Source organism: Maylandia zebra, linkage group LG7 (assembly GCF_041146795.1).
Source record: "Maylandia zebra isolate NMK-2024a linkage group LG7, Mzebra_GT3a, whole genome shotgun sequence".
In the NCBI taxonomy this organism is placed as follows: domain Eukaryota; kingdom Metazoa; phylum Chordata; class Actinopteri; order Cichliformes; family Cichlidae; genus Maylandia; species Maylandia zebra.
In genome coordinates, this window is record NC_135173.1 from 43,715,961 (window position 1) to 43,738,861 (window position 22,901).

Below are 22,901 nucleotides of genomic sequence, written 5' to 3' on the forward strand. Positions count from 1 at the left end.
TGTTGGACGCCAGTCTTTTTTTGGCAGTGTTTTGAAAGGTGGTATTTATTATGACTTTCAACTTGATGGGATATGTGTATTCTTTGGAAGACTGCTGCACTTCTCTGTACTCTCTAGGTATTGGCAAAGATTAATCATTGAAAGCACACAAGGCGACCAATAATGAATGAATAATGGACCATTTCTTGTTCCACTGATTTCCACCCCATGTGTATTTTCAGAATTAATGTCATCACAATGAGCATAAGAGTGCTGGGCATGAAAATGTTTCTGTAACAAAATTGCCTCTGTTCTTGGTGTACTGTGTGTTGCATCTTAATGCCCCGTCTGTGGTGCCGATGCTTATTTGTCACAAATTTTTCACCACGTGTCTTAAAGGAGAAAAGTTTTTTCCTTTGCAAATTGAAAAAAAAAAAAATGTGTGTTTTTCAGAAACTGAAATATAATAATAGAAACTGTCTGCATTTTTAAATGCAATTTCTTAATTTCTTGACTCTTTTGTAGCCTGCAACCACCAAGACCCACAACATCATTGAGAAGACGGCCAACTTTGTCTGTCAGCAGGGGGCTCAGTTTGAGATAGTGTTGAAAGCGAAGCAGTCTGGTAACTCCCAGTTTGACTTCCTTCGTTTTGACCATTACCTGAACCCTTATTACAAATACATCCTGCGGTCCATGAAGGAAGGTCGATACAATGTTGCCTCTGACAGCAAGAAGGAGCAGTCGCAGGGTGAGTTACAGAAAGCATTCACTGGATCCACCACATTGCATATGCATGTGTCTCGTACGGTAACTAATGTGTAATTGTTAGATTGATCACAACGTATAAGTAGTCAAACAGTGCGGAATACACTAAAAACATTCATTATTGGCAATAATTTGTTTCATCTGTACATTGTTTTTTTTCGTTCTGCAGAATCTGATTCTGATGATTCAGATGATGATGGAGATGGGAGCTACCTCCATCCCAGCCTTTTTGCCCCTAAAAGGAGCTCTCGCCTGGAGGAGCTAATGAAGGTATTGTAAATTTTTTCTTTCTTTTTTTTCTTATAGTAGAAAGTTTTCCACAAACAGGCTTGTTACCACAGAATTCTTTTTAGGTCGACTGGAATATTAATAGGAGAAATTTCTCAGCCAAATATAATGCTGATATTTTTCTGAAAAGATACTCAAATGTTGAGCTGCATAATTTTATTTGTGAACATAAGTTAATGTTTTGGGTGGGGTTTTTGTGGGGTTGGGGGTGTTCTGTAAGACTGATCCGTTTCTAACCAGTAGCACCATCTGGCATCTAAAATTGATTTACATGCCTTTAATGCAACCCAAGTCTGTTACTGAGACTAATATCTTAGAGCTTTAGTAGAAGCTGCCTAACAGTTGTCTCCCATCAAGAGGGATTCGTTATTAGATTTTCCCCTGTAATTTTCTACTGAAGACTCATATTTTAATGTTTAAGGTTTCATGGGGTTAAAGCTTAAATCTTGTAGACTTGTAATACCACAATAAGGACGATTAATGTGTATGATTTGAATAATGCAAGATATTTAAATACATGCCATTTTAGAGGGCTTTGAAGATATTTTAATGCATTAAATGCTCCTTTCTCATGTAATGCTTGCAGGAACTCAAATGTTTTAGTATCGCTTTGCAACAAACAACATAATGGTGTGAAATGTTATTTTCACCGGACTGGCCTTTTTTGTCTTGTAGCCTCTTAAGGTGTTGGACCCAGATCATCCCCTGGCAGCACTAATTCAAAAAGCCCAACAGGAAAGAAATGGGACAGCAGCAGTGGCAACAAACCAAGAGGAAGCTCCAGCTAGTCTACCAACACAATACAGCGCCGACCGTGAGTAGAGTCATTCTGATAGAAAAACGCATTTTGACATTTTTAGTTTTTCAGTCATGGTCTTTACATGATGGGTCCCTCTGTACTATTTTGTTCAGCTTTTGTCTTATACACTGCCAGTTATTCATCGAAACTCCCTTCAACAAATACTGAGTGTAGTCTATCATTGAGGAAAATGGTTTCCAGTCTCTGCAGCGAAGAAATACTGAATTCAGTGGTTTTTTTTCCCATGGTAGGCCAAGCGTACTAAACGGTTAACCTGACCTGAGCCAGTATTCAGATCCAGAAAGACCTTTGGCTTGGGGTCATGACAGGCAAAGAGATCGAAGGCTTGATAACATGATAAACGTGTACTGCAGTGCTAATCTGGGTATCAGATGAGTGTTTGAATGAACTGTTTCACATGTGATTTTAAAGTGATTGCTCAGACTTCATGTATAAATAAACACAGGGAGATTATATTGTTCGATGAAATCCTTATCTTGCCAGATTCCATTAAAAAAATTTCTACTATAACAAAATAAAAATTCTAACAAGATAAAAATAAATAAAATGAGTATCCTAGAAATTTAAAGAATAGTTCAAGTAATGAATGTGCAAACAATGAAATGAGTTAAAGAGTTTTAAAAAAGCTCGAGTTGTATTTTTTTTTTTTTAAATACATTCACTCTTTTTTAAGTTAATCTGATAACGTCTAAACATGGCTTCGTGCTTGAATGCCACCCTAGTTCACTTGACCGTCAGGTCAGAGCATAATGGGATTTTACTATAACTTTCAAGGTAGCACAAGACTTGAATGCATGCTGTGACTTAAACTGATGGTTTTCTCTTGATAACACACTCCAGTATCTTGAGTTTCAGTTCTGATTAAGATCCTTCTTTTAGATGATAGCAGTAATGTCAGGGTGAAAAAAATCTAATCAATTTCTAATGTTCGATGTTCAAGGTCTGAACATCAAGACTTTTCCATATTTCTGCGCAAAACATCAGACTACTGAGGATGTTATTACGCCTAGCTACGGGTATTCAAATATAATATTAAAAAGAGGGATATCTCTCTGAATTTAAGAGCGAACATCCTTTCATTGGGTGATGTTGTGCAACAAGTCTTTTGCATGTAAGGGTGAAAACCCCAGGCAATCTGTCAAAACGCCTAAAAACACTTTCAGTTTTCTTGATAGAGAAAATTGGATATGTCATTAAAGTCAACCAGCTTAGTGACTAACGTGTTAATATATCCCAGCCTCCACTTTGACACTGACCATTTATTTTGTCCTCGTCCCTTTATTGCACATTCTTCTTTCTTTTTCAATAACAGTCTTTGTGATATAAACCTGCTGATGACTGAGAAACTTTTCTTGGACAGGGGCCACACATTGACTTTTATAACCCAGTTGCCAAAATAGCTGGAAGTCTTTGTAAATTTGCCAGTGATTTCAATTCTGTATTTATTTAACAGTAGTACGATGATGCAGTACAGAATTTTGACAACACTCTGGGAACATGGAGACCAGTTGCTATCAATGCTTTCAGTTGATGACACTAAATGGGTGTCGTGGCTGCACAGCAGGCAGGCCAGTTTAGTGGCTGAACTATTTTTCTGCAGAGCCACCCTAACCTGAATATGTACCTGTGTAACCTGTAAACCTCTGTAAGTTGGGACTAGGTAAAACAGTTAGAGTTCTGTCTGCAGATGATTAGCAAAAAATGAATTAATTAATAAAACTGGCTAAAAAGTTTTATTGTTTTACATTTATTTTTGCAACAGATCTTTTGTGGAGTTATTTTTCTTGTTTTTAAGTTTTTAATTAAGGTCCTCTATAACATTTGCTCACTGTTCAGTTCAGTTCAAGCTAAGATGACTGAAACGGCTCACTAAAAAAAAAGTAAAACTTTGAGTTTTTTCGATAAACCTGATGCAGGATTATTAACTGCAGATGCCTTTGTATATGGATTGTTCGAGATCTCTCACATGGTCCAATCGAAATAACTGCATGTTGATTGTTTAGTGAACTTATAATGTTAAAAGAAGAGATTATTTGACTTTGACAGAAGTTCCTTAACACTGCGTTCTTTTTAAGACGATCAAGTTTTGGTACCTTTGCAAAAAGAGATTTCTGGTCCTGCAGAAGTCTGTGGAAAAACATGCATTTGTGATTACCTCTATAAACAATTTAAATTCATTTGAATTTCACATCAACAAATACATAAAATATATAGATACCTTTTATTTATATAAAAGGTGAAAAATGTTGGTTTAGAAACAATTTAAACTTGAAAAACACTCTTGCTGTGATCAGGAGGCTGTCTTTCTCCACCTCTCCCATTTTCCCTGCCTTGAAAATCTTGAAAATGTATCAGTTATTTAAAGGTTTACCGAACAAGCCTGGTGTGACAGTTTCCATATTCAGTTAGAGGTGACTTTTGTCTGACCTGTGGTTGTTATTTACCAAGGTTAAAATGAAAAGTTTGCACAATTGAGTCTGAAATGAAATACTTCATCATGTTAGAATCTATTATAATGCCCCATCAATTTATATAAAATCTCAACAGCTATTTCACAGTTCTTCACACTTTTCACTTTAGCTGCACATGAGGTGGACACAAAACAAGTGCTCCACACTCAAGGACAAGTTGGCTGAGTGGTTAAGTGTATCCTAACTAAAGCAGAATCTGGTTATCCTCCTAAAGTTATTATTTATTGGATAAGTGTGGAAATGGTTTGAATTAGGTCATGCAGTTTGGTCAACAGGTGGCAGCATTTTAGCAGTGAGTGTGTGAGGATGTTTTCAGACGTGTGCTGCTATTTAACTTTTAATAGTTTATATTTGCATACCAGCGAAGCTTTTCCTGGCTAAATAAATGTTCATATGACTGGCTACAGCATGTTTGGGTATAAATGTGAAAGTTGTTTCTTAACAAAGAGGCATCAACTTACAATATATGATATATTTAGTTCATTTTGGTGGGGGTGTTGTTTCTGTTTTATCACACACAGTTAAATAGTTTCTTGGAGGCATGTGTATTTGATCTAATTCCTGCCTCAATTGTTTTCAGCAGCAGTGTACTATGGATATTACATGCTGCCAGATGGATCGTTCTGCTTAGCTCCGCCTCCCCCAGGTATAGATGCCACCTCATACTATAATAATATGACCTCAGCTGTCATGGCACCACCTGCTTCTACCGAGGCCGTGGCTAATTTGGGCTCTGCACCCACCCCTGCTGAAACTGTCACAGTAGCAACAGCAGCTACAGCCCCCACTCAGGACTCCAGCTCTGTTCCTCCAGCAAGTGTACCAGAAATCAGGTGGGCTCTGACACTGCATGGAAACGCTTTTCACTTTTCTTTATGGTAGCCTTGACATCAGTTAGTTTAATTTTGCCTTAATCAGAAATGATTAAATGTGTTTTCTTTAAGAACCTTGATCAAGCATAATGATGACTGTTATTTACCCAAAAAGCTAAGTTAGTGTTTTGCTTAAATTGTCTGAAGTTACATTTTAAATTCAATTATTACATAGTGTATTTAAATACAAGAATGAAAATGATGCCATATTAAAAGTTGAAACTTTCAAAGATAAATTGTATTCACATCTTAAATTTCCCCTCCAAACAGTTCAAAAGCTGAACTTCCAGTTTCCACCCCATCAGCAGCAGCCATCATTCCCCCACCACCCGACATCCAGCCGGTCATAGACAAGCTGGCTGAGTACGTTGCAAGAAATGGTCTGAAGTTTGAGGCGAGCGTCCGTGCCAAGAATGATCCGCGGTAAGTTTTCTTACCAGAAATAAACCTGCTGTTCCAGTCAGGTCTCACTTTAGGAACTCCTGTTAGTAATTTTGCCATCAGATATGGCATAACCTCTTTATCATCCCCCGGCTCATTTTTCTGAGCGCTCGCCTCTCATCTTTGTATGTTTTCTTTTCTCTGTGCACTGTAGGTTTGAATTTCTGCAGTCCTGGCATCAATACAACACCTATTACGAATTTAAGAAGAAATACTTCATGCAAAAGGAAGGAAAAGGCTTGCCAGAGGTAATATAAGCATTGCGCTGTATACATTATGCTTCTGTGCGTATTAATCTAACTCTCTTTATCTTTCTTTGCCATTTAACATTAATGTAACAATGGTTCCTTCAATCAAAACTTTAATTACTTATTTTTTTAATACCCTGCAAGGTGTGTGGTTTGGTTAATGGTATATGTACATTTACAGACATGAAACTTCTAAGTATTAAATATTGTTCCTACATAATGAATAATAATGAATTATAACAGTTAATAATGACTGCACTGAAGCAGTTCTCTCATTTGCATCACTGCTACAGATCCACAAATGATCAAGATTACTGCATAAAGCCCTTAAGAGCTTAATAAAGCTGTGGCTCACAAGCAGCGGTGCTGTCATGGACACTGACTAGAAGCAGTTTTACAAAGACTGTGAAGAAATGTTTCTTACAGAAAGATCAGTGTGACTAATTTTTCAAAAATCACTAAACCAAACCAATGGAAAGTTTTTAAATTTCATCCAGAGCGACGACATTAAATGCACAATAGAAAGTACCAGAGTAGGGACAAATGCTGCACAAACAAAATAAGATTGATAATCAATTAATCAGACTTGACTTTAAGCGAAATCTCCTCAGTATGTGTATTATCATTTCCTTTTTCTTATTATTTCTTCCCCATGTATTGTTGATCTTAGAATTTTCAGCTGCGCTTGAAGGATGGGCTCCATATGTGATATTTTTAGTCTGTCTTGCCCTCAGTGTCTATAAAATCTGCCTGCAGATCTAAAGTTAGAGCTCTGGGGAGTCTCAGCTTGTGCTTCTTGATGTAGTTCATGGTTTTCAGGTATGCTTGGGATTATTGTCATCTTATTTGTAGTTTCTTTCTTAAATTAATGCTTTTGCAACTTTGAAATTAGTTCCTTTTGTTGCGTATCCACTACAGATATCTTTAACCAGAATTTGGAATTGATAAATGAGGATAACGCAGGGAACAAGGAAGAGATTAAATGACAAGAGGTGGATCCAGCCATCCTACTGAGAAGCAAAGTAATACACTAGCTCAGCAGCTTAACTTGTCTTTCAGTCTGTACCTTCAACATTTCTAAAGCTCAAAGTTTTGCTGCTGAGATAATCCCACCTGTTACCAGAAATGTCTCCCATGTTTTAGAAATTTGATTCACTTTGAGTTCATCTGGTACTTTACAGCAATCAAAAAATAAGATATTAAGTTGAGTTACTAAGAAATTGCTTAACATGCTCGGTGTCCCTCAGCTTGGGAGCTTTTCGAGTTTCCGAGCCGAGCATTGGTGTTCTCTCATCTGTTTGTAAGTCAGATCGCTACCAGTCCTTTTTTTTTTTTGCTCCCGGGAGGTGCCTCTGTGATGTCAACAGTGAAATGGATGGATGGAGAGATCCTTCATACGTATGAATACATAAGCATATTTCATATACTATATATTGGCTTTATGTCAGAGCTAGAAAGAAATGGTAAGAAGTAAGTGAATTTTGTAAGGAGCGATTTGTTTTATGTCAAATCAAATTTATTAGCTTGTCAGAGTGCAAAGAAGTGTGGTCCATTATGACACAGCACAGGCTGTTTCAACAAGCAGTGCTTGGCTTTTTCTATCAGAAAATCTGTCTTGTGTTTATTTTTTGCTGGCTAATGGGATGAGGTTTGCTGCTCTCAGTCAGTGCTATTATTTGTAGTTTCATACTTGATGAAAAAAGTTAATGTTGCTTCATATAGTATCAATAAAATGTTTAATATTTGAAATTTTCTTCACTTTATTAGTGTATAAATATAATTATATTAAAAGGAGTTTTTTTTGTAAATAGTCCAAACCTTCCTCACACTTTTATGTTGATATTCTAGGTTGAATGTGAAACCTTCTGAAAGCCCAAGCTTTCAATATTTGAATGGATGCTTTCATTTTTGCATCAGTTATAGAAGCATCTTATAATTTTAAAAAATAAATACGTAATAAAACATTGGAGTATCTCAGTGACGGTCTAACTGGGATTAGAATTTGCACCATGAACAGATTATTTATTTTTTTTGAAATAAAACAAAACTGAAGTCAGATTTGTAAGGATATTATATCAGGGTTACAAGCTGACAGGTTGAATTTACGCATAGCACTTGACACATACACATGTAAGGTCTACAGCACAGCTGTTTTCATTCCCTCTGATTTATATTAACCATGATTTAATCAATTTTGCGCCTCAAGTACAATGTTCTGTATTTGCTAGAAAACTATAATGTGAGATTAAATTCATTTAATTTTCAAAAACAAAATGTCACAATAGCTGTGCCTATTTTCCAATTTACTTTTATATTGAGTTGACAATTTAATCTCAATAGGGGCTAAAGTGTTTTTTGGAACAAGTCAGAGAAATGAATGAAAGCAGGGACCTCAATCTATTTCGTTTGGCAAAGGGTCAATTGTAGGCTGTGGGAAAGTATGAAAATGTGTTGCTATAAAGCTCTATGAAATCCAACCAATTTCCTTGAGTAGCCCAAGTTTGGAGCGCTGCACCAGAAAAGGAAGGATTATTACCCTTTTAACTGTTCTGTGTTCAAGAGTTACCTGCAGATACGTTTACTTAAGGACGTAAAAGCTAAGTTAAAGGTGTAATTGTGAGAGCAATCAAATTCCTGCATTTTACAATTGAGGTTATTCCAGAATGTTTTAGTGTGCTTCTTCTGTAAGCTTTGACTTGAAAGTTGTTTTTTTCTCCTAAGATTTATTCTCTGGGCGTTTCACAGTGCTTTGACTGTTGAAAGCACTGTTCAATTACAGCTGAATAGTAGATAGTTGCCTTTGAAGCATTCTTCAAACATGATAAAATGTTTCTCCTGAGGGTTTTCCCTCCTGTGGCATTGGCTTCATCATCAATTTTCCATTTCATCCCATCAGTAGTTTAAATTTGGGATGGCAGCTAAGAGCACTTGGTCCACAGAGGGTTTCTGTTGATCTGGTCTGTGCACACAAGCCTGTTAAAAAGGCTTTGTGAAGATACTCTGTTGATTTGAGTAACAGACCAAACAGAGGAATTTTAGAAGGCAACGTAAGGGTGTAATTTCGATTCTAATTAAGTACATGGGAGTGAAAACGGAGAACGAGAAGTGAAATTAAACTTGTAAAAATGATATTAATTGATCTTGAGTTATAAAAAGTTATCATTCAGAGAAATGAGTGCTCAATGAAATGCCTAACTACTTAAGGTGTATCAGTTAATATTCAAAAATCAGTTTTTAATTTTTTCCTGCTATAAAACAAAAAGAAAATGTTCGTTACAGTTTGCAGTGCAGAAGGTTATGCTGTGATGAATACAGCTTCGGAAGTTGATAGAAAAATTGAGGAAATTAAATTACTATTTATCTAATGAAATAAACTAAAAATAGTTAAAAGTGAATTCTTTGTTAAATCACAGGCTTTGTCTTCTAATTTATCTAATTTCTTACTATAATTTTTTTCCTAACAAAAGTATTTGAAGGATATGAGTCAACAGTGTCTTTCCCCCTCAAACCATATTCAAGGACCAATGATTTTCCAGTAAGTGCTGTGTTCTCTAGTTAGATACAAGAGGTGCTGATGTTGACATGAGTGCAGGAACAAACTCTCACTTATCTTAGGGGACTACTGCTGCACACAAGTTAATGATTTCCTTCTTCTTATGCACTTGCTCAGTGGGAAATAAAAGTTGACATCTCATCACATTCCCGAGCTATTGTCAGTGGTATCCTTGAGCTACCTCTCATTCTTTTATATTTTGCTTCCACGAAATCAGACTTTCTTATAATTGTTTAATGTGGTCTTGAGCAATAGTTCTGCAGGCTGTCTTTGAAAGCTTTTCTTCATGCACTGGCTACCCGACCATTTTCAAAGGAATGTTGTTTTTGGTTTGTTAAGCCACTTAACACTGACCTATGAAGCATTCAAGCATTAAAAAAGGCACCTAACTCAAAGGATTAACGAGTTTTCTGTCTACATATAATAGACGACTTCAAAAAAGAGCCAAGTTTCAATAGTATTATAAAAGTAACAAGATGATTGTCATGAGAGGTCCTGCAGTGAATATCTAAAGCCGTGTATAAACTGGTAGCTGCTCTGTCATGGTTTGGAGCTGCATTTTAGCCAGTGGTGTTGGGGATCTTGCCAAAAACTGAATCATCAACACAGAAAAATACCATCATACTTTGATCCACTGTGCAATACCATCTGGAGAGTGTCTAACTGGCAACAACAGCTTTATTTTTAATACTGACAATGATCCCAAACACTGGACAGAAAAACAGGCCAGTCATGGATCGGGCTCCCCAGAGCCTGGACCTCAACAGAGAACAGAACAAAAGACAGCCAACATCCAAAGAAGAGCTTTGAATGTCCTGCAAGAAGCCTGGAGAACTATTTCTAATAACTACTTAAATTATGTGGAGAAAACGTAATGTGCTCTTTCAGACTTGTCAAGTTGGTTTTACTTTATAATACCCTGAAAAAAAATAGTTAGCGCACTGTGAAAGTCCCTGCAGATGGATAATTACAATAATTATACACAAGAGTTATTGTTTCATTGGAAACCACAGGAATGACTCATTCAGTGATCCATGCATCATTGAATTTATACCTTGACTATAACATACACCAACACTAAAGGTTGGTTCTTTCAACCACCCAGCCAATTAAATATTGTTTACTTGTACCGACAGTGGATAGATGGTATATCTTTTAAAAACTTTCCCAGCACTAACTTTTTTTTTTTCATTGTGCTGCTTTACATCAAATCTACAGTATCTTTTATAAAAATGAAGGCATGCAAGTTCCCAAGAAATACCATTTACAACACCATCTGTCTCGTGTTCTACTGGTTTACCCATAACGTGGACTCATTGCTGAAAAATGCAACAAGGTTTAGACATACAGAATTTGTGAAGCCTCTGGAAAATGTTAATGGCTTAGCTTTTAACATTTTAAAGAAAAGCAGGATGATCCTTTTCTCATTTTCTCTCCTTATTCTCTCGTGCTTCATCATCTAGAGCGAAGAGGTAGAGGATTCTAAGCTTCAGTCAGACAAGGCAGCCAAGGAGTCCAAGTTGACAAAAGGTAGGACACAAACTCATGCAAAAATAAACTCATTCTCAGATTGCAGGGCTGCTTGCACTTTTTGTTTTTTGTTTTGTTTTGGGCGGTTTTTTTTCTCCCTTTTTTTTAGTTTATATTATTATTATTAACCTTTATTTAACCAGGAAAAGTCCCATTGAGATTAAAAACCTCTTTTTCAAGGGAGTCCTGGCCAAGAGGCGACAACACGTTGAAATTACAAAGTTACATACATATTATAAATAACAATTACATTTTAAAAACATTTTTCTCTGGCTCTCTCAATCTGGACTTAAAAGCATTTAATGAAATAAGATCTGCTATCTTCCAGTCTTTTTGCATCATGTTCCATGTGAAAGGGGCAGCATAAGTAAAAGCCCTCTTTCCCAGTTCAGTTCTGGCAAATGGAACATTGAGCAAAAAAAGATCGCTTGAACGCAGGCTGTAAGAAACAGTACTTCTCCGTGTGAGCAGATCGCAAATGTAGGTGGGCATTTGTCCAAGCAGGGCCTTATAAGTTTATTACTTCAGTGAATGGGATGCAAAGCCTTTGGGGAAATATGAGTATATTTGCTCTGGTGTGCATGTGGATGTTTGTATGTGTCATATGCTGTTGTCTCTGCATTGCCGCCTGTGAGTCTGTTGGTATTTATGCGGGCAATTTCATTTGGTAATATCAGGCCGGAAATGGCTATGCAAAGATGAAAGAGCCTGCTTACCACTACGCTGGCGGGAGCCGTAAACATGCACGCATATTCAAATTAAGGCCCGCATTCACAGACTCCTCAGACGCAGTATATCAGGGTGCACGCAAGGCAAAACTAATAACTAGTTGGATTAGTTGCACAAGTAAACTATCCAGCCCTCCACAATAAGAATCAGGATCTTGTATTAAGGTTATGTGGGGGAATGGGAAACAATAGATCTCTTTCATCTCCAGTAGACCACAGATATTTGATTATAAAATGCTACCTTTCATTGTGCATGTCAGTCTTTCTCATGTTCACCTGTCTTTCTGTGCTCTTATTGTCTGTCCCTTATTTTTCAAAAGTCTTTTCTCTCCTGAATGTTTTCCATGCTTCACTTTTCTTTTTAACTTGGATTTGTCAAGAAAAAAATCCAGTTGTGCAATGTTTTTTTGTTTTTTTTTTTTCTCCAATATCAACTCACCTGAATCCTTTTTGGTCTTTTCTCAAATCATTTTAACTCGTGTCTTTGTGCCATTACAGCCTCTTTTGCGCCCATCTCTTTTGCCATCAAGGCAAAGGAAAATGACATGCTGCCACTGGAGAAGAACAGAGTTCGACTGGACGATGACTCGGATGAGGACAAGGTCTAGCTCAGCTTTGTCTGTTTATTGCACTCACTTTAGATCTTGGGGTAGTTTTTGCACATTTAAAACTCATTTTTGTTTTAGTACCATTTTTAAGAATAAGTTCTGATGTGTTTGCTTGAAGTTGTTGGAAGAGGAGGGGCTGGAAGCTGTGATGGGTGGAGCTGAGATGATTGATAAGGAGCCTCCTCCAGTCAGCGTACCAGAAGAGAAGAAACCCACCCTCAGTTTGGAGGAGTTAGAAGCAAAGCAAGGTAAAGGTCTAAAAAAAAATGATAATGCAATGACTGTATGAAAGCTCTGTAGCTCTTTAAATGCTAATTTTAGCCATGTCTGCAACAGAAAGCAGTATAAAATATATTTGGAGAATAATTTTGGACAAGTCATAAAATATTCTCGTGCTCTCAAACTGCCCCACTGCCTGTACAGTTGATAGGATATTGGAAAAACGGGATGATTTCCCCAGCTCGATGACGATTTAATGCAGGCCTGCTAAAAGTGAGGCTTTTGTAAATGAGCTCAGCTTCCAAGTGATTTCTCTCACACCTTCTGGCTTTTTGGGAGGGTTGGTAGAAAATAAATTTTAAAAAAGAAGTGAGAAGATGCATAAATCCACAAAAGTCTAAATTATGAATTCCCTTAACAGGGTGTACCCTAAGGTAAGAATCTAGCTATATAGTATAGTAAAGTGCATGATATACATCTCCCCCAAAGGCATAATGGAATTATAGATATAGAGTGTCATCATGCTGGCTCAGCAAAGTCTTCCAACAGAAAATATGTTGCCTAAAATATAGAAATACCTTTGTTCTCCAAGAAGTTTACACTGTGTGGTCCGATCAGGGCTTTGATGATAGTTTTTACAGAATGTTCTTCAAAAACGATTGAAAGATTTTAAAAATCAAAAGAAAAGAATTTGCCCATTAAGTTTTCAGGGTTAGTCACATATTCAAAAACTTTTTATCCACTCGATTATTTATTTTATCTATTTTAAAGCTGTATCATTTATTTATGTATTTATGAATTGATTTTATTGGAATCTGAAAACAGATTGTACTTGAAGTTCTTTTGTTTTTTTGGTTTTTTTTAATCTTGTTATAATTTGCCAACTTCAGAAACCTGCAATCGGTGCCTAGCTTCAGCAAAACTGGACACCTTCCCCGATGACTTAAACCTGTGTTATTAAATGTCTATCTCCGTGCTTGTCAGAGAGATGTGATTGACATGCCGGCCTTTTGCCAGTTAATGCCCAACAGACATCTACGTCTGTAAGAATGCCGCATTGATGTCTGATGATAGAGAGCAAGAGTAATAATCTCTTAGCTGCAGAACGGAGCCTGAAACGATAGACGGACAGACAGTCAAAGACAAATGTGTCACTTTTCAGCATCAAGATAGTTGACCGGTGCCGTTTAGGTTCAGTGGAACACTCTTTGAGTGTGATGGCCTCTCCTGGAGCTGACAGACAAAAGAGAAAGACTAGAAGACCCTAATAAAAAGCTGACTGAATTGGTTTTGCTGTATGGCAAAGTGGCTGTCAGTCAGCTGGCCTAACTTGATCAGATAGGAGAAATGGTGGCAGGCTGCAAAACACTAATCTGTGTTGATGGCCTGGAACAGCGCCATCATGTCCGGTTTTTAGGGAGAGCTGCATAAATTGTTCAGACTGCCATCATTTTCGACTAAATGTGTGTGTTTTTAGTCTTTGTACAAACACAATTTTCATTTCATTATTTTATTTCATTCACATGGAATTGGTATTGACTAAAGATGGTGAGTGCACCCCAACACTCAAAAATGCAGCGTAACCCATTTTGTGCTTGATATGAATGCAGTAGTTGCTGCTAAGAACGGGCTCTGTGACGAACAAGAGCGTGTGGGGTAGAAGAAAGAGAATTTTTCTCCACTTGAGGTACTTTATTTGAAATGCCCGAGGAAGGTGTTTGGCAGAACATATCGATTGCCGAGACATTTCTTAATTTGTTGGAGGAAATAAAAGACGACCTGAAGCCTCCAGCTAGGAGAATTCAGGAAATGCCTGCTGCCTCACTTTTTGGGCTTCTGGCTCTTTGCAAGAAGTCAAGAAAGGCTTTAATAAACTTTTATTTTAACAGTCACAAGGCTTCATGTCAACATTTTAAGCGTTAAACCAAGAAAAACAGTTAAAGGTAGATCATGTTTGACGGTTTACCTGATACATGACTGAAACAACGACTTGACAGAGCTCCAAATGATGAAGTGGAAGTAAACGGAAGTAAGGAGTTTGGTTTAGTTTTATTGTTCTATTACATTAGTCAAATGTATCTATAAATACAGGAGTCAGATTGAGGCTAGGCAGGACTATGTCAGTGTCTAGGGTACCGATTCTGCTCCACTTGACTGTTGTTCATTGTACTCAAATATGATTTGCCTTAGCAGCTAGCCTATTTTTAACCCCAAAGAGATAACAGTAGACCCAGAGGTTGCATAACTTATACAACTTGTTTTCCGCAAGCAGTTGCTTTTATACTGTCTTGTCTTCCCTATTTTTTTTTTTTTTTTTTTTTTGCTCGCTCATGCCGTTGCTCCCTGTGCCCCATTACATTAGCTGTGCTCTTCTTACCTATGTATCCCCTACCCATCTGTGTCACTTCATCTCCTTTCCTCATCTCTCAAACCATGCATTTTGTTCCACTCCCATTGTCAGTTAGATGCCTGTCTTCTCTTCTCCACCCACGTTCCCTCCTACTCTGTACAAACCTTGAATTGCATGAAATTATGCATCATCGGGGATTTCGTCGGGCCTTATCTTTTAGAGTAGAAACTTTGTCAGTCTTCAGCACTTGGAAAGTCAGAAAAATGCCAGACATTACCTTAGTTAGGGCAGAAATGTACTCTTAAAGTCTTTGCTTGTTTTTCGCTTCACAAATGTGAATTTTTCCCCGCACTGTTTGTCTGTTCATGTTTCATTCCGTGTCTCTCTGCTCTCTCTTCTTTTTAATTCTTTTATTTCCACAGGGAATTTACTTGTGACCAGAACAAGCTTTCCTTTTCTCTCACTTTTCTCTCAGAGCAAGTCAATCCTTTGTTCCCGCCATTTAGTAGCTGCATATCTGGCAGTGAGAAAAACAAAAAAGGGACAATGCCTGCAATCCAACCATGTCTCCTGTGTTTACCCTCTCATCTCTCGTCACTTAGCTAAGCAGAAACTGGAGGATCGTCTAGCGGCGGCAGCCAGGGAGAAGCTGGCCCAGGCATCTAAGGAGTCTAAGGAGAAACAGCTACAGGCAGAGAGGAAGAGGAAGGCAGCACTCTTCCTACAGACTCTCCGCAGCCCATTCGCTGGAGAACCTGAGGCAAAGAGAGCTGAGCTAGATGCATGTGCTCAACTCGAGGTAGGTACATGGTTGCAACGGTTGCATAGTGTTCGTCACTGTGTGTTTCTATTTTTAACAAATGATAGTAAGTGTAATATGAATCATTATTCATGTTACACATGTCTACATTAACTCAAAAACTAAAATGGCATAAATATAGTGGGGCACATACCCACCATATGTAGTCACCACATTTTGCATGCATATTTACACAGCCACGAGTCCTAAACTAAGCTTTGTTATTCTTACTCAAAGTGTGGGAAATGCTACTTTCTTTGCATTTTGTTCTAGAGTCCTTGGTATAACTTTATAAATGACTGTGGTGAAATTGAATTTCTCCTCAGTGAGCCTTTCAAACCCAAGAACACTGTACCAGCTCTTAGGCGTGGTGGTGGTAGCATCATTCTCTGGGGTTGTTTTGCTGCCAGTGGTATTGATACATTGCACAAAGTGGATGGAGTAGTGAAGAGAGACGACTACCTCCAAATTCGTCAACTTCACCGATAAATGGTAGAAACACCAGTATCAGGTGTTCCACCATAACAATGATCCCAAATATACATCAAAACTGATTTTGGACTGTATAAAGCAGGCCTTCATTAAGCTATTGGGATGTCCTTCCCAAATCCACAACCTCAACCCTGTTGAAAATATGTGGATTGATCTTAAAAGCTGGGCCCGTGCTGAAAAACCAACACATTTCGATAAACTCTAGCATGTAAAGTGCTTTGAGGGGTCCCGAAAAGCACTATATAAATGCAATCCATTATTATTATTATTATTTATGTCAAGACAAATAATTTAAAAATCCAAAATACACAATACAGTACAAAATGCACCCAGTTTTTTTTTTCCTAGTCATTAAAGCTGTCTGCTGTACACTCATTCCAGCCGGGGGAAAACTGTTAAAAAAGAATTAAAAGCCCAAAATTAGGCTGACATACATGCCTGTGATGAATGTATGTAAATTTCTTAATGCAGCTGTAGTTACCTAAATTGTTGATTCCCTAAAATGTTTATAGACTCCAATGGAGAGGAGCAGAGCCTATCGGCATATCCCAGTGTCACTCTAAAGATACAAACTGAATTATAGAAAACTTCTTTTCTTCACTCCTTTGTTCTATTTCTCAAATCTCCATACCTCATGTAGGGTACGGAGATTCTGTTTTAAAATTCTCCTTTGTGAAGTACTACGAAGGTGTTGCAATAATGCACATTTTTAAAGCCTTTTGTCTGTCACAAAAAGGCAGCAATACTTTATAGTGTAAATAAGTCTCTGATAGTGGTCATTTGATGTGTAGATTGCCTGTCTGTGTGATGGATGTTGCATGTAAGCTCCTCATGTTAGCCCAACTGATTTGTGGTGAACTGGAATATTGCCTGTTAGACCAGGTGGCAACGGACAGCCTGCTGTCACTACTGTGCCAGCTCTTTCTTTCTTTACCAGATGTTCTCCGTCTTCTGCAGTGGCTATCAGAGCGTAAATATCCTGAGGAAAGAGTCAGGCCAATAGCCTACTGTAAATTAGCTGTGTACTAGTTAAATATTTGAAAAAAAAAGGTTGAATTTTGTGTGTATTCAGTCTTCAAAGTATTTTGTTTCAGTGGTGGGAAAAAGTAGTAAAATCTATGTAATGCTGGTATGAGGTACACATTGAATAGGACATTGTAAAAAGTCACACATCCTCAAGGCAGACAGTAGTGCAGTGTAATTGTTCGAGTCAATAGGTTTTTCAGTTTCTATTAAAGCTTTTTGCAGATTAACCCCCTTTAAGTAAGACATGTTCACCAATTTATTAATTTGGAGAGTCACTTTGAAGAACAAATTTTACCTGAATTTGTTGCAAGTGTATGGAAATCGAAAGGGATTAATGTGATTAACACGAATTGTTGTGAATATCCTAGGGGCAGTAATTTGGAGGGTCACAAAGAAGGATCATCCACTAGTACAATTTGGTGGAACTCTTAGTAGCTTTGAGGACAGATGTGATTGCTGATGCGATGCAAAATGAGCTGACTTGGAACTGTTGATGTAAGCGCTCCATGTTTCCCATAGTACCCATCATGTTGATTATCCTGCAGCAGTGTAGTGGATAGTGTAAACTGACATGAGTAAACAGATCCCGCTGGCTAAGCGTTTCAGGCCCAGGCAATTTATCCTTTTCCAAGTGACACTTTCAGTGTTGTGATTTGCTGCCGTTTTAGCCATTTCTTATTACATTTTGGCTGAAATGGTGACGGTGGTGGATATGTAGCTTTGTGTTTCCTGCAGATTGATATACTCAGAGATTGGTGCAGATTCAGTCTGGCTTTGCTTGTGTCATTTATCTGTTCAGCTGATTTGGTGTGTTAATTCTGTACACTGTAGCTTGCTATCACCAGTGTGTGAATGGGTGGATGATTGTGTATAGTGTAAAGCGCTTTGGAGTACTTAGGACCAAGTAAAGCGCTATACAAATACAGACCATTTACCATTTTATTTCAATTCAGCTGCTCTTACAGCTTCATTCGAACATGTTAGTGCTAAAGATGGCACCTTTTGGTTCTGTTGGTAAGAGGAGTGAAATGGAGGGCAATAATGAAGCAGTGATATTGTTTTCGGTCCCCTAACTGGCTACCAACAGTAGCAGATAATGATTGCTCAGTAACTGACAGCTTAATATACGACCATTCTCTGTGTAAGAGCTCTTCTCTGTTGGTCACATGGTTTAGGTGATAAATGCTTTCTTTATTATTATATACGAGGTCATTTTTAGTATACGAGAAATCTCGAAGACTTGGAAAATGTAGTTTCCCTTTGCTTCTGTTCCTCCCAAGAGTTGGGAGGTCGCCTTGTAATCGGAAGGTTACTGGTTCGAGCCCCGGCTTGGACAGTCTCGGTCGTTGTGTCCTTGGGCAAGACACTTCACCCGTTGCCTACTGGTGGTGGTCAGAGGGCCCGGTGGCGCCAGTGTCCGGCAGCCTCGCCTCTGTCAGTGCGCCCCAGGGTGGCTGTGGCTACAATGTAGCTTGCCATCACCAGTGTGTGAATGTGTGTGTGAATGGGTGGATGACTGGATATGTAAAGCGCTTTGGGGTCCTTAGGGACTAGTAAAGCGCTATATAAATACAGGCCATTTACCATTTACCATCTTTATGCTCCCAGGACAGTACTTTTCTTTCCCGCGCCTCTTACTGTCTGAACTTCTATATCTTGCTAGAACAGGTGTGAGAGGGCAGACGTTTTGTGTGCCTGGTGTTGGGATAAGCCTCCCATATGCCAATCCCAATTTGAAACCATCGTTTCTTCCTATCATTTCATTATCTTTCCCTCAAGCTAGACACCAGATTGGGTGTAAAAACTGCAGTGTAATAAATATCCTCCATTTCTCTGCTTCTGTCTGTTTTAAGACACTTCTTTTCTTCTGTCATGAGCACATTTTCTTTCTATTTTTTTGGCTTCTTCTCTCATGTTGTTTCATCATCATCATCTCTCACCCCATATTTCTCTTTGTCCCTTTCTCTCTGTTTTCTTACAAATTTTAGCAGATGGGTGAGGGGAATTAGATCCATGAGACAGCTCTGTTGATACTAAGCTGAAGTTGGAAAAATTTATTTGGATTGCTTTATTGCAGAGCTCATAATCTTTTTTTTATCTCACCACATAAAGGATGCCGTTTGATGTTCTTTTTCATCCAGATGCCCCTTTAGTACCAGGAATATACACAAATTTAAAATTGGCCGTCTCAGGAGCAATCTAAGACCTAACCCTGTTAGATAAAGTCTGTCCTTGGAAAATCTATTGCTATATTTAATCCGCTGATGGACTGAAGCCAGTTTTTCAGTGTGAATCCAGCAGCTGACCAATCTAAAATGAACAGACTGACTCACACTGGGGTAATTAGAGGCACTTTGCAGCTGACAGTTGTAACTCAGTGTGTAGCCAGAGGGCTGCACTGTGTTGTGTAACCACAGTTTTCCTTCTGTTTTAAAGGAGAGAATATGAGCAATAATTTCCCAGGAGAGTAAGAAACTTTCACTTTTCCTGAGCCAGCCTTGTTACAATCCCTTGTCCCTTTCAGTGTGCATATGACTATTTATAGTACCGTCTCTAAAGAGAGAAAAAAAAACCCTCAAGTACATTTTTCTTCTTCACCTTTTGTGATTTTAGACACTGTGCAGCTGTAGGCCTTAGAGCAGAAAATAAGTCAAGTTAGAAAATTAAGAAAACAATTAATCAAATTTATCTAAAGCATTTTTAACCACCATACGTGAATACAGACTAGGCATATTTTACCCTTATATTTCCCGTGGTAGCTCCGCTATCTATAGCATAATATAGTGTAATGCAACCACACCTCCAAAACGTTTGTGTGACTGTGTAAATGTGGATAAAAACAAAATACAATCATTACTTACAATATAAAACAGAGAATATATCAAATATTTCTAGGAGTATATGTCCTTTTTCTTTTTCTTGTTTTTTAAAAGGGCATATTAAAATTGATGGCAGCTACATGTGTCAAAAAACGTGGGACAAGGCCACTGTGTAGCAACCCCCCCCCCCTTTGAGAGAGGCCTATTGTCTCATTGTTGTCTGATAGTAGCCAACTGCTCAACAATTGTGGGACTTCTGGGATTGTAAATTTAGTGATACAACGAATGCTGTCAGCTGGTCCAAGGTGTGGACTGCAGGCAGCCATGCTGTTGGAATAGATGCACTATGCGGTTGAGCAATGTCTTGCTGTGAAAGGCCTCATCTAGATGTAAATATGGAATGATATGAAATATGCAACACCTTCCCTGAAAAAGTTGTTGTCTGAATTGGAGCATATGTTGCTCTAAAACCTGTATATACCTTTGAGCTTTCATGGCACCTTTCCAGATATGCAAGCTACCATCAGAGATGCAGGCTTTTGAACTTTGCTTTGGAAAAAGCCACATCCTCCCTCTCCTCTTTAGTCTGGAGGACGGAGCATTCATGTTTTCCAAAAAGACATTTCACATTTAAATTAATTTGACCAACAGTTTTCCACTTTGCCTCAGTCCATTTTACATGAGCTTTAGCCCAGAGTGGCGTTTTTGGTTCATGTTTATCTGTGGCTTCTGTTCACGATAAATCTTTCACCTGCATTTGTGAATGTCACGGTGAGCTGTGTTCATGCAGTGATTTCCATAACAGAATTATGCCTGTTTTTAATGTAGTACCACTCAAGGCCCTGAAGATCACAAGCATCCAATACTGATTCCAGGAATCTTTTGATGTTATATATTCAAAGTCTTCAGAGTTGTACAGAGAAACATGGATTTTGAAATAGTTCCACAATTTGTAGACGTATGTGTTTTGCAGATTGGTGAATCTCTGCCTGTCTTTTAGAGAAACAATGGCTCTCTAAGATGCTCGTTTAATACCCGGTTATGTTACTGATCTGTCACCAGTTAACCTAATTACTTGCACAGTGTTCCCCCAGCTAGGGTAAACACATTCCAGCCAGGGTTGTCCATTGCCTTCATCTTTTTAAGTAGACAAGCTTGTTAATTGTCCACAATATCAGATATAGGAAGGTACTGTGCATGTGGGGGGAAATAAACAACAAAATAAAACTGACGTTTGTTTGCTCTCTGTCCTCATTTTGTCTTTCTTTAGCTGCAAGAAGCTTTTTCTGCTTTTGTGGATCCTGCACCTCCTCAAGTATCCCCTGCACCACCTGTTTATGCTCAGGATCAAAGATTGTCTGTGGAGAACCATAGAAGCCACCACAGCAGGGAGCCCCCATCCGTCTCGTCATCATCTTCCTCGTATATTACCTCCTCCAAAGGTCCAGAACGCGACAGAGATCGCGACAGAGATCGCGACAGAGATCGAGATCGAAACAGAGATCGAAACAGAGATCGAGACAGAGACAGGGACAGACAGAGAGACAGAGACAAGGATAGGAACAAAGGGAGAGACAAAGACAAAAAGAAGAAAAAACACAAGAGGAGGTCAAGATCCAGGTCAGCATCGAGATCAAAGAGCAAACACTCCCTTCCCAGTGCCTACAGGAGATCCCGCAGGTCCAGGTAAGACGCTCCCACTGAAAAGTCAGCCTTTTTTTATTTCTTTTAATCCACCACAAAAAAGTCAGAGTGAATGCAACAGTGATGCTGCTCACTCCAGCCACAGGCGGCTGAAAAGAAGCTTCTGTTATTTCTTTTTTGTCATTATGTTTTGCTTTGAGTTTATGCTGCCTTTCTACAGATTTGTGGGGTTTGGGGATTTTTTTTGTTTGTTTGTTTTGAGCAAGGTAACTGAACTGAGAGGTTCAACTATTAGAACATTGTGATAGGAAAGAGACGCACACACACAGGCTGTATTCTTAATCTTATCCTGGTTGTTTCATTTTCCAGCCTTGCTATGCTGTGTTTGTAAATGGCATGCATGTTCTGCATATTAGGCAGTGGGACAAAATAAATTTGACTGCCCTTTATGGAAAGAAATCTGACAAGGTTATTAATTTCTTAAAATATTTATGAATACTTAATGCTTTTCTGCCTAGTTAAGAATAAAAGTAGTATTTCCATTTTGTGAGTCCTTTTATATAACTTGTATTAAAGTAATGAACTGAATAATGATTTTTTTTCCTGTTCAGTTCCTCAGTATTTAAACAGTGTTTATCTGTAAATTGCACCACGTTCAGGTCTTCCAAAAGTTTACTGAAATAATTGAAAGTCTTATTCAAACCTATCTTTTCTTCATTTTCAGTTGTGCAAAGCCCTCATGTCGCCTTTTTTTTCTTTTTCACTTTAACGCCATTAGGCTTATCATTTTGTTTTTGCCTCACTCTTCTCCTCTTTTTCTTTATTTCCAATTCATTTGCTTCTCTCTCATATTCTGCCTTCTGATATTTAACGATTTCTTCCATCTTTCATTCTCTTTGTTCCGCTCTCTGTCCAGATCCCGTTCACACTCCCCAGGGAGAAAAGACAGAAGAGGCAACTCATCAGAAAGGAGACGCGAGGAGAAAGAGCGGGAACACCATCATCCCAGCAGCAGCTCCAACTTGCCCAGGGGGCTTTCAAGATCCAGGTAAATCTAACAGCAGGTGTCTTCACAAGTCATAGGTCCTCACATGCAGCTTTGTTTTCACACTAAAAACATTGATTTTTGCTGCCTTTAAAGCTGAGAAGGGGCACAAATGATGCGACTCTTGGGTGGTTAGTCCATATTTTCTTGATATTCTTCAGTTTTCTTTATTTTTACAAAAGCAGCGGGGGAACCGTTATC

The 22,901-nt window shown here is 38.3% G+C and overlaps 1 protein-coding gene across 3 annotated transcripts in view; it reads left to right on the forward strand.

The window, feature by feature from the left end:
* The window catches only part of sfswap (splicing factor SWAP), a 54,495-nt gene that overhangs the window by 18,437 nt on the left and 13,157 nt on the right, over positions 1-22,901 (forward strand). For 2 of the 3 annotated variants that reach the window (XM_076886421.1, XM_076886422.1), the window contains exons 5-16: positions 505-730; positions 917-1,017; positions 1,711-1,849; positions 4,907-5,159; positions 5,469-5,621; positions 5,794-5,887; positions 10,904-10,970; positions 12,197-12,300; positions 12,425-12,554; positions 15,478-15,674; positions 21,282-21,697; positions 22,572-22,703. In XM_076886421.1, the coding sequence (XP_076742536.1) occupies positions 505-730; positions 917-1,017; positions 1,711-1,849; positions 4,907-5,159; positions 5,469-5,621; positions 5,794-5,887; positions 10,904-10,970; positions 12,197-12,300; positions 12,425-12,554; positions 15,478-15,674; positions 21,282-21,697; positions 22,572-22,703 (2,012 nt within the window). The remainder of the gene's footprint in view (positions 1-504; positions 731-916; positions 1,018-1,710; positions 1,850-4,906; positions 5,160-5,468; positions 5,622-5,793; positions 5,888-10,903; positions 10,971-12,196; positions 12,301-12,424; positions 12,555-15,477; positions 15,675-21,281; positions 21,698-22,571; positions 22,704-22,901) is intronic. The other variant, XM_004538236.4, reaches the window with a different exon arrangement.